Here is a 12,368-nt window from a genome sequence, read left to right as displayed (position 1 = left end):
ATTCTGGGAGTTGAAATCCACAAGTCTTAAAGCTGTCAATTTTGAAGACCCCTGCTCTAAACACAAGATACCTGCCGACACATTTGGCAGCCTAGCTATTGAAACAGTCATTGGATAACTCATCCATGACAGAAGGAGATGAAAACATATAAAAGCATCCTTGATTTGCTGGTTGCTGGTTCTTAAATATAAGATACCTGAACAAAAAGCCACTTTATGTGCCATTCCGCCAGGAGAGCCAATACTCAGGTCTGATCTCATTTGCCAACAAAACTTTTAAAACAAGCGGGGGTGAACTTTGGGAAGTATAACATAATGTATGCAGGAACATGTTTAATGAAATTATAATTAATATAGTCTGCTGTCCAACTGTATTTCTATTTCAGCTAAAATGCTGGTAAACCAGTTTGCTTCTATGCTATCACAAAGAAACTGTGTGTGCACACGTGTGTGTGTGTGTGTGTGTATGTGCCTGTGTGTGTGTGTGTGTATTTATATTTAAAACATTCTAACTGGTAAAACAAGTCCAGAATCAATTAGAGCGAAATGTATGCAGATGCACCTGATTCCCTGTCATTTCATTGTTAAGCAGCAGAACATTTTGCACTGTTTGAAGGCTTTACTTACTACTCTCTACTTTCTGCGATACACAACACACCAAAAATTCTGATTTATTGGGTGGAAATATATGAAAACAATCACTCAGGAGTATTCCCAAATAGATCCCATCGGAATTTTTTTTTGTAGAATTTCATTCAAAGGGTATTACAAGATGGCGATATGAAACCTTTTGCTTCTTTGATCAATTACTGAGCTACTGGGGTTAAAAAAAAACCCATTCAACAATTAAGACAGTCTGAATAACTCAATTTCAACCCCCCCCCCCCCCAACACCAGGCTGTGGGTTTTATTATGCCAGTTCAAGAGACAATCATGTTATGGGAACAGTGGGCAAAACGTTGGTTGACCTCATTTGATTTTTTTCCCACCATCAAAACCTGGGAAACTGCAGTCATCCGTCACTTGCCAGTTTTAATCTATGGGGTGTGCTGAATGGTTTGAGTTCACAGTATTTGTGGCCTGTGGTTAAATGTTCTCATGGCCCCTAATTTGCTTGCACCTTTGATTGATTTTTGAAGCTATAGAGAGGGCATATAACCCGATGAAACAGCAAGAATATATCCCAAGAGAGCTGTCCATTATCTATTTTCCTTTTCATCCCCTTTTAATTGATTTTGCATCCTACACTTCACACAAATGTCACTTTCAAATAAGGCCTATTTATTTCTGAAGAAACTTGGGACACACTACTAGTACATAAGTACGTTGCATGCAACTTGGCACAGGCAAAGACACACTTATTAAATAAGAACCAAACCTTGATTTTACATTCATTTTATTTTAAAACTTGCTTTTAAGGCTTAGTTCCTTGACCCTTCTACATTCATACATGCAGTGCATGCATTGTTAAGTGCTCCATCACAAACTGGAATTGCAAAAAAGAGCCCATAGTTTGTCTGGTATTTGCATCCCTTAGACATCTGAAGCAAGCCTCAAAACCTGGTGTGCATTATGGTGCAAATGAAGCCAGTTAGACAACTTGGGTCAACTGCAACACGGCAAATGGAAATTCTATATACAACAGCATCAGGATGCATAGGATATCACCTTCTGCCCTGGGACATCTAACCTGCCTTCTGCGGTATAACAGCTTAGAAATGGTGAAGATATATTGGAACATTAGTGGCAGCCATGAAGGTGCCATTACATGAGATCACTTTTAACTGATTTTAGTGAAATCATGCTACTACTAAAATTATTTCACATACTGATCTTCTTTGGAAGGATCTGATAAGATTTTGTAGCTCTTCGTTTTCTTTTGAATTATATCCTGTTAAAAATAGGACAACAGAAAGCAATACTGTACAGCTTGGATATCTCATTACAATTGTTAGTTATAAGATTGGACAGAAACAAATTGTCTATCATATGCTGGTAGAAAAATCCACTTCTCTTTCTATAGTCAAACAAGCATTTATTGCCCTGTGTCCCAACTGAAGGATCACTTAAAAATATGCCTGTACTGTAATAGTTTCTATGCTTAATTGCCCATTTCTTTCCTACTGTTAAGTCACTGACATAAATATTTAAAAAGAGAATTGCAGTAATACCAGTTTTCCTTCTTTGCTTTGCTTTTCCCTCTTGTGCGCAGAATAATCTGTTTAATAAATGCTCCAATAATGCCAGATTTTATATGAAGATATTCAAGGCCTATAATAAATATAAAATTTCAAGAGGAAGTCTTTCATGGATTCTGGGAATAAGTAACATTATTTTTCAGCTGAAGTTGTGCTATATGATAATGACTCCTTTTTACAATCAATTCAGTGATAATCTGGTTGGGAGGTAAGAAACAAGAAACTCAAAAGCCAAATGTTAATACTAGTGGAAGTGAGATTTTATAGCAATTTATAGTATTGGTAGTATCAGAAGGCATTTTTTTTTAAACAGTTTAGAAGATAAATCCAACAGTTAAGTCAAATATAAACTCACACATATGTTTATTCAATATTTTGATGTATAATATATTCATCACACGCCATTATTGCCAGAAATGAATACTTTAATATTATCTTGACAATATAATTACAGCTCTGATCGGAGTTGTAAAAAACTGGCACCAATTCCTTTGAAGTGCAAAACAACAGAAGCAAAAGTTGGAAATAAATCCAAGGCTATCCTTTTTAAGTAACTAAGAAACAGTTGATGGAGGTTACATTATAGTTACTCTGCTGGTTACTTTTGTCTACTACAATGACAATATAATTTTTGTCAGTTTTTTCTTTAGTCACTTGAAAAGGGTTTGCCCTGAATTTAAGACAAATAAGATGCACTATTTAAAGGGAAATCCCAATTTAAAAATAATAAATGCAGAAATCTGCAGTGGAAAAAACTGATCGTTAAATATTATATATCTTGAAGAATTCAGCAGAAACAATTAGCATTTCTTCTCAATTAAATATTGACTAGTATAATATCCTAGGAGATTTTTTTTCCAGAATCATCCTTTTGTAGAGAAGGAAAATAGATTATTCTTATCATACCCCAGTTCTACTTGGGGTTCTTCTTCCCAGCCAATTAAATGTGCATCTTTTTAATAATCTGTATGCTGGATGGAAATATTATTTAATGTTTGCATGGTAGTTATATAACTTATCTTAGTTTGTACAGAATATTTCATTTCACAAACTAAGGAAAAAGACTGAGGTTGTTTGTATGGAATAACTGCATGTCACACACACACAAATGTGCACACATAGACACCATACAACTCATAAAGTTGGGTACTTATTTATCTTTCTTCTCTCTTTTCATCATTAAAAACAATCCCTAACCAGGATACAAGTTATTAAAAACACTGATGAAAAACTAGAAAGAACTACAAGATCCTAATAATTGTTATTCTTAAAAAAACCTCCACAAGGTGAGACAACGCAAAAATAGTTAACAGCACAAAGCCAGTATGGTATAGTCAGTGGTTAGAAACCAGGAGGCTATACATTTTAGTCCCGCCTTAGATATGAAGGCCAGCTGGATGACTTTGGGCCAGAACTTCTTTCTTTCTCTCAGACAAACCTACCTCACAGGGTTGTTGTTGTGGGGAAAATAGGAGAAACAAGAGAGAATAAACATTATGTAGTTGCTGTCTTGAGTTACTTATAAAGTTGTAAAAGTGAAACTAAAAAAATATTTAAAAAGCTTCAGCCTGCCTTCCATTGAGGATCTGTATACTGCACAAGTCAAAAAGAGGGCTGTGAAAGTATCTACAGACCTCTCACATCCTGGACATAAATTGTTTTAACTTCTACCCTCAAAACGACGCTATAGGGTTCTGCACACCAGAACAAGACACAGGACAGTTTTTCCCCAAATGCCATTGCTCTGCTAAACAACTAATTCTCACAATGCTGTCAAATTATTTACTAAATTATTACTATTATTCTTCTCATCCTTCCTAGTACCTACCTCTATAGTATATACACCTCTATAGACTATAACCATGTTGCTTGTATCTTTACGATTTATATTGTTGTTTCCTAGTATGATTCGATTGCTTATGAGTAACCTCTGACTATCACTAAGTGTTGTATCTTATGATTCTTCATGAATGTATTTTTTCTTATGTACACTGAGAACTTACACACCAAAGACAAATTCCTTGTGTGTCCAATCACACTTGGCCAATAAAGAATTCTGTTCTGTTCTGTTCTATTCTATTCTATCTGAAATCTGCACCTCAATTGGATTAGTAGCATTTGATCTGAACATGGCCAGAATCTTGGTCTCAAGTCACTTGCGCAAAGGGCAGTTACATAAGTTCAGGAAAGGAGACAGCTGCTTTAAAGTGCTCCTGACATTTTAAATTGTGTAGTTACAAAAACTGTAATTTCTTAAATCACGGAATTAAAGGGTAAGAATGAAAGACCTTTAACCAGGAAAGTTCTTCAACCTTTTATCTTCACAACATCCCAATCCCCAAGTGTTCAACGTTACCATATGGGGGCACCAATTTCAGCCCATGTTTGTAAGCTTACAACGTAAGATAAAAAATGGAAGACTTCAGGCAGGTTTACTGCTCCCATCACCCATCTTGGCTCTTCCTATAACTTCCTATAACTTTAAAAGGCATTCCTGCCCTTTTCCATGACACCACAGGATCACATCAGGATTACCGATAGACCTTGAGTTACGACCACAATTGAGTCCAAAATTTATGTTGCTAAGCGAAACATTTGCTAAGTGAGTTTGCCTCACTTTACAACCATTGTTGCCACAGCTGTCAGTGAATCACTGCATTTGTTAATTTAGTAACACAGCTAAGTGAATCCGGTTTCCCCACTGACTTAGCTTGAGAAGTTTGCAAAATGTGATTACGTGACCCCAGGGACACTGTGACCATCACAAAGATGAACAATATGCCATCTGAATTTTGATCAGGTGACCATGGGAAAGGTGCAACGGCCGTACGTGTGAAAAATGGTCAAACATTACTTTTTTTTCAGTGCTGTTGTAACTTAGAATGGTCACTAAAAGAACTGTTGTAAATCGAGGAGTATCTGTACTTCCTGGGGCATCCCCAGAAGAAGGGAAGCTGACCCTCCAATCCCTCAAATGTTGCCCAGCCCTGACTTAGCTTCTGATCTGCTGGCAGAGAGGGGTAGAGCGATGTGTGCCATGCCCTCTCCATGAGGAAGCCACTGATATTCCCACGGCATGACACTTAATCCAGGAACATCAAAGTCAGCATTCCCATAGTATGTCCCGGAAAGCAGTGCAAGCAAGTTGCACACACGGCATCAAAGGGAGGGAGCGCTAGTTCTACAAATAGAGAGGTAAATGCCAAGTAAAATACTTTCCTCACACTTAGGCAAATCAAAGGGATGAGAGAGGGGCGGACATATTAGATTACTCACGTAGGCCTTCAAATAAGGAGGTGCTGACATAAAAACGAGAGTGCCTTCCTTTTATCTCAGGTTGGATGGGGAGAATAGCCTTCTTCTCTTTCTATGTGGGGATGTTCACAATGACAAGTATCTCTATTCTGAAGAACCTGATTTTCATCAGAACCTCCATAAATACATAAAACACGTGTTCTTTTCAATATTACTTACACAACATGTAGATAACAATTCAGTGTTTGAATCTACCACTAATAAAATTTCCGTGGAGATTCTCAGTCATCCAGGTCATGGTTGTCCCAAAGGTGCTTTTTCAAGAGGCAGCTGGACTTTCTCGGGGGAGGAGGGGGGAGGGTTGGAAGACGTTTCGCTTCTCATCCAAGAAGCTTCTTCAGAGCGGAAGAAGCTTCTTGGATGAGAAGCAAAACATCTTCAAAGAAAAAAAAACAGAAAGTCCAGTTGCCTCTTGAAAAAGCACCTTTGGGACACTAATAAAGTTCCATAAAGAATGTAATACATTTTAAGATGGTGATTTGGTAGTTCTTAATGGTAAGAACATCGCCCAGGTTTTGTAAAATGAAGCTTGGGGTGTTTTTTTTTTCCTGCCACTTCGACAAAATTAACATTGTTCAGAAAGGCAGAACAGCTTTTAGTTGAGAAGTGGGTGTGTGTGTGTGGGTGTGATTTATAAGACTGCAATAATAGGAGTTGCCCAATACTTACCTGTCAAGTGTGATTCCAGATCACTTTCTAATTTCTGTAGCAACTGAATCACATGGATAGATGCATCAATCAGACCCAGGCTCCTATTATTAAAAACAAAAAAAAGGTCCATTTACAAATGGAGAAATTAACGTTACATGCAACATTATTATATCAACACATTATAAAACTCCCAGAAAACACAATTATATATACTGTACAACAAACAGAAAACAAAGAGCAAAGCAATCCTTTTCCGTTGATAACCTTTGTGGTAGCAAGCAAGATGTTGGCAGAAAAAAATGGAATGAAAGAAAATGAGGAATTGGCTGAATGAGCCTCAATTACCTTCTCAACAAACTTATTAAATCTTACACTAATGGCCTGTGTGATATGATCATCCGATGAGCTTCCTGGCTCAAGTGGGTTTGCCAGCATCCAGAATTGAGAATATCTCTTTAGCACAGCGGCAAGGCAAATTGGTGCTGAGCTCGGGACTTAAAATTCACCCAGGCAGCGGCACAGAGAACCAGTTTAACCCTTTGGATGGTCTTTTAACGCAGCCCCAGACAGACAAAATTGCAAGAGTCCAACCTTAAGATGTCAAGGATACAAATGATTCCAAGTTACACTCTATAATCGAGGGATGCAATTGGCACAGAAAACGTAATAGTCCCAAAGATTAATTGGCTATGGCCTCTTCCCTCTGTTCCAGCAGGACCAATGAGACCAGGAGTACTACCAGATTGCAAGCGGCTCTGAATATGGGAGTGACCTATCCAGAACTAAAGAGGAACCATTTCTGGTTGCTGATGGCCTCCAAACCCCAAAATACATTTTTTTCCCCCTAGGGTTCAGCCTGAGGCTGTTCCTCTCCATCCATACCTAACCAGTTTTAGGCACTCAGGCCATTTCCTCCTTGATCAGTGTCCAGATTCATTCAATACTATGAAAATGAACATTACTATGAGAGGTTCTAGTCATAATGTTGAAAAAAAATGTTACTTTGACTCTCCAGACTTAGTGTTTGAAGTACTACCAGTATTAAAATGAAACGGCTTCATCAGCTGAATTGAGAACAATATTGTCCCAGAAAATGGAGGTTTGAAATCTGCAACCACCAAACATTATATATAATTCCCAACCGTGGCCTGTTTCAATTTATTGATGAGGCAGTACAAATTATAGTTATTGCCACATATGAATTACATCAATAAATTCTTATCTTAGCTTATGCCCATTGTTTTCAGTAATGCCAGAGTTTATATGTGTTAGAATATCTAGGTATAACTTGCCTCGTTCTAAAACTTGCCTCTTTCTAAAATCACAATTTTCAATTTAGAAAAAAGATATTCAATAAGAAGTGATGGAATTTAAGCAATTAAATTAAAAGAATCAAGTGAGGCATTGCGTGTGCTGTTCCAAAATGTTATTATCCTTTCTAGTGGGTAAATCCAAATAGCTGAGCTGAGCCGCATCTCATGATCATCTTCGCATGAAGAACTCATTGCATATTTTTTGCACAAACTATTAAAGAAGCACAAAACCAGGAAATCTTTTTTACAAGAAGTGATAATAAGGGATCATAAAAGTGGTCTCTACAATTGCTATTTCTTAGTGAAATTTTAGGTAATACTGTAACACAATGAGTACATTGTAGCAAATATTGGCACATATTCCTGTTTTATATGCTATTACTTGAAAGTAATTTCATCCATACTAATACTTCAGTATATACACTTTGTATAGACACTGTCCTTCTTAAGGTTAAGAGACTAAAAATATTACCCAGGCAGCTTCTTGTGTGCAGTTTAGATACACCTAAATGAAAATAAAAAGCAAGCAGTGCCCAAATTCTGCTTATTCACTGAGGCTAATACTGTAAGAATTAAGTCGAAAACATCTGGAGAGCTCCGGGTTGCCTATCTGTTTTATTTACTGAATTACTATTAACTTTATAAAATTAATATACCAAGGAAAAATATGGGGTTTTTTGCATTTTGTTATTAAAGACAAAATTACAGTTTTGCAGTTTGGAAGGTGGTAGAACAGCAGTATTTCTCAACCTTAGCGTGGCTGAGGAATTCTGGGAATTGTAGTCCACACATTTTTGCTAAAGCTGAGAAATACTGGTGTACCTTCTAGTTCAACAACATGTACAGTATAGAAGAAAAATGTGTACTGTATCTGCGCATATTCAACAAGACCTAATGGAGAGGCAGTGGAAAATGAATGAAGCCCCCAAACCAGATCTTTTAGGTTAATATGTTATTTCTGCTAGATTTCAACAAATAAATGTGACCAAATCATTATCATGATTTGCCTTTGGTAGATAATAGCTCAGGGTCATGTAGCAGGCTCTTCTAATAATTTTCTGTATACATTATTGGGTGATTCATAGATACTAAAATATTATGGAAATAGTACAAAATTATGAACAGTTCACTGAACTACCATCTCTGAATAGGTCTACTGTACAACATACTCAGGCAGCATAAGAAAAGAAAATAACTGCCAAACACCCAAAGTGGGGGGGGGGGGGAAACAGATTGCAAAATGAGGTCTAATCTAATACCTTTGAATAGAGTCAAACAAATACAATATTATGCATCGGTCAGTTAGCCTGACCTATGAATTCATTCACTCACAAGGTTTCATTCCAATGCCAGAGACAAATCATCTCCTATTAATATGCTGAGTGTAGACAAAAGATGAAGTGAATTAACAAAGAGAGAGAGGTGGATTTCAAAGAGAGCAAGCTTCCCAAGTTAAATCCGATAAAAACTCAAAAATATGAACAAATGATTGAATTAAGCATTCAAATAAAGTTATGCATGTATAGGCCCCACTCACAGGAGCCAAAACTGTACCTCATAACATTTTGGTTATTTGCACAGTGCGCACAAGCGTTCCGGAGGCATCGAAAACATTCAGATACCAGTTGCAGCCGTGAATCCAGATGCGCCAATGTACTGGCATCCTGGCATGTCATTTCAATTTCATGTGAAACTTTTTTCAAAATCTGCAGGAGATCTTGGAACAAACTTTCAGTCGCTGTTTCCCTGAAATGAAAAACAAACACGAAGTAAAGTAACGGTATTATCAAAGTAAACCTCAGTAACAAATTTGCCAAAGCCTCTTTTTTTAAAAATAAAATTGCTTATTTTGAGGGGAAGAAAGGAAAGGTTAAGAGGGAAATTTAGACAGCTAGCAAATGATTTTTCTTCTGGGGGGAGAGCGAGTTTGATATTTCTATTCTAGGTATGCAGAAATTCAAAGAAATTCACAAGTTTCTGCCTACCTGATAAGATTTTAAAACTAGATTTCAATCTACCTTCCTTTCATCTACCATAAACAGAGATCTACGGTGCTCTTCAATCAGCGATGACCATACTTAAAACCACTTTGTGCAACTGGGAAAAATGTATCAGGCTTACTGACTTCCAGGAGGCCATCTTATGCTAATCTCCTGATGCAGAACAAAAACTTGTGAATAATTTTTTTCACCAGCCTTCATTTCAGAGTCCCATCTTCATAGAATTCAGTCAGGCAGTGCCTACTAGATCCTTGGTTGCAAAAGCTGCCCAACCTGGCTCCTCCTGATCCAAGCAGCAGCTCCTCCAAATTTATTTTAATAAAATAAATTCAGATGCCCGTCTATGTGTAGATTCATGGGGGACAATGAACATACAACAATATTCTTCCTAGTGTTTAGAGAAGTATGAAACAGAGGATAAATTAAGTCAAAACTGATAAATGAATGAGACAGAACTAAACAAAAAAACCCTATTTCAACTGAAAATTATTTGTGAAAGGCGGAAGGCAGGGAGAAATCAAAAGATGGATAGGGAAGAAGCACTGACAAAGAATGGAGATGAGCATGATTAGAAAAACTGGTTGCTGCAAGAGGTTGTCCTTTACCATTATACATAACTGAAACAAAAAGCAACAAACTGTGAATGCCTTAGTGAACTTAAAGCAGTGTTTCATGCAGAGGTGATATTCAGCCAGTTCTGACAGGTCCCGGAGAACCGATAGGGGAAATTTTGAGTAGTTCGGAGAACCAGCAAATCCCACCTGACTGGTCCTGCCCCATCTATTCTCTGCCTGATAGGCTGGGTCTTCTTTGGTTGCCCTGTGCAGGAAAACGGAGCTGGAAAGCAGGTTAGTGGGGTGGGGAGGGAATGGAGATTTTGCAATATCCTTCCCCTGCCACGCCTACCAAGCCATGCCCATCAAGCCATGTCACACTCACCAAGCCACAGCATGCCTGCCACGCCCACAGAACCGGTAGTAAAAAAAATTGAATACCACCTCTGGTTTCATGCTCTAGTCCCCTTCCATACAAGAATCTATGATCACAAAGACTCTGATATCAAGACAAACCTGCTAATCTCCGAATCTTGTATCATCTCTTGCCAACAAGCCACTACCTGAAACATGGGTCATGACATCCTCTCCTTTATAAATTTATGAATCCATTGGGAGTGGGACACTTCTCGTCTACTTGAAGGATGTTCGAAATATAACCCAGAACAGACTTAAGATTCAAAGTGGAACACAACCCTAGAATTCAGCCAACACACCTGTCCCTATCGATAGGTAAAGGTAAAGGTTCCCCACACATATCTGTGCTAGTCGTTTCTGGCTCTAGGGGGCAGTGCTCATCTCCATTACAAAGCCGAAGAGCCAGTGCTGTCCGTGGTCATGTCTCTGTGGTCATGTTGACAGCATGACTAAATGCCAAAGGTGCGCGGAGAAAACTTATCTGGTGGCTGTTTGAGTTCACACAAAATGGTCAGTCATAAAGTTGACTTAAAATACTGATAGGCCTCAACTTACAACAGCTCAATTAGGGACTGCTCAAAGTTACATCACTGAAAAAAGTGACTTATGACTTTTCAAATTCCTTTTAAACCTACCCATCAATTTGCAGTCATAAAGTTGACTTAAAATACTGATAGTCCTCAACTTAGGGACTGCTCCAAGTTACATCACTGAAAAAAGTCACTTATGACTGTGTTTCACACTTACGACCACTGATTGCGGAATCCTCAGGGTTACATGGCTAAAGTTCAGATGCTTGGCACTGACTTACATTTATGACGGTTGCAATGTCCCAGGTCATGTTGATCTGCCTTTTGCAACCTTCTTACAAGCAAAGTCAATGGGGAAGGCTGATTCACTGAGCAATTATGTGCCTCACTTAACGACTGTGGGTAGAAAGGTTGTAAAATGGAACAAAATTCACTTAGCAACTATTTCACTTAGCAACAAAAATTTTGCACTCAACTGTGGTCATAAATTGAGGTCTAATTTTACAGCAGGTTAAGGTTGAGAAAGGAAACCCTTCCCACCTCTAGCATTCCACAATGAATTATCTGCGAACCAGGGGGGGAAAAAAAACCCTCAATGCCTACGCAGCCTCTATTGGGGACGTGGGTGGGTGTGAAACACAATCCCGTTCAGTAGCGACCCCAATCCACCGCCCGCCCCCTCAATCGCCAACACGCATGCGTGATTCCCCACGTGACTCCTCCCCCCGCCCCGCCGACGCCGTCTTCTCACCTTACTGCCGCCTCCCGGAAGAGGCTCGTAGCCCGCTGCAGCGTCGCCAGCCCGTCGTCCGGTAGCATCGTCGGTTCCGAGGCGCGTTCTGCAAAGCGCCTCAGCTCCGCCGCCAGCCCGCCGGGCAGGGCTTCCCCGGCTGCCGCCATGTCGAAGGGAAGGGAAGGGAGGGGGGCGCGTGCGTCGCAACCCCCGGAGTTGCGTGCTCGGGTCAGAGGTCACGACGGTTCCCTGAGGAGAAACTGCGCTTTCTGTTTCGTTCTCGCCGCGTGCTTCCCCCGCGCATGCGCAGAGCGTCGCGGTGTAAACGCGCCAGTTACAATTCTTAAATCATCTGATTTGGGTAGTGAAAGTCGTGCGTGCGTGGACTTATTGCAGACGTTTGGTCATTAGAATATAGGAATACAATAGAATAGAGAAATAGAAAGAATAGGAATAGGATAGAATATAGAAATATAGATTTGACTGCTTATTTGTACCCTGTGACTATCATTCAGTGGTGTACCTTATGATTCTTGATGAGTCTATCTTCTTTTATGTATACTGAGAGCATATGCACAGAGATAAATTCCTTGTGTATCTAATCACATTGGCCAATAAAGTATTCATTTAAAAAATGGAATAGAATAGAATACAGAA

At 38.9% G+C, this 12,368-nt stretch overlaps 1 protein-coding gene across 2 annotated transcripts in view; it reads right to left on the bottom strand.

The window, feature by feature from the left end:
- ATXN10 (ataxin 10) overlaps positions 1-11,902 on the bottom strand; it is a 59,067-nt gene extending 47,165 nt beyond the window's left edge. For both annotated transcript variants that reach the window (XM_087934217.1, XM_026702438.2), the window contains exons 1-3: positions 11,730-11,902; positions 9,032-9,223; positions 6,183-6,265 (exon numbers count right to left, since the gene is read on the bottom strand). In XM_087934217.1, the coding sequence (XP_087790343.1) occupies positions 6,183-6,265; positions 9,032-9,223; positions 11,730-11,878 (424 nt within the window). In that variant the 5' untranslated portion in view covers positions 11,879-11,902. The remainder of the gene's footprint in view (positions 1-6,182; positions 6,266-9,031; positions 9,224-11,729) is intronic.
- Between the last annotated feature and the right edge of the window lie 466 nt (positions 11,903-12,368).

This window comes from Pseudonaja textilis, chromosome 5 (genome assembly GCF_049901715.1).
Source record: "Pseudonaja textilis isolate UNSWEBS1 chromosome 5, rPseTex1.2, whole genome shotgun sequence".
Classification (NCBI taxonomy): domain Eukaryota; kingdom Metazoa; phylum Chordata; class Lepidosauria; order Squamata; family Elapidae; genus Pseudonaja; species Pseudonaja textilis.
This window is presented reverse-complemented; position numbering and strand designations above follow the sequence as displayed.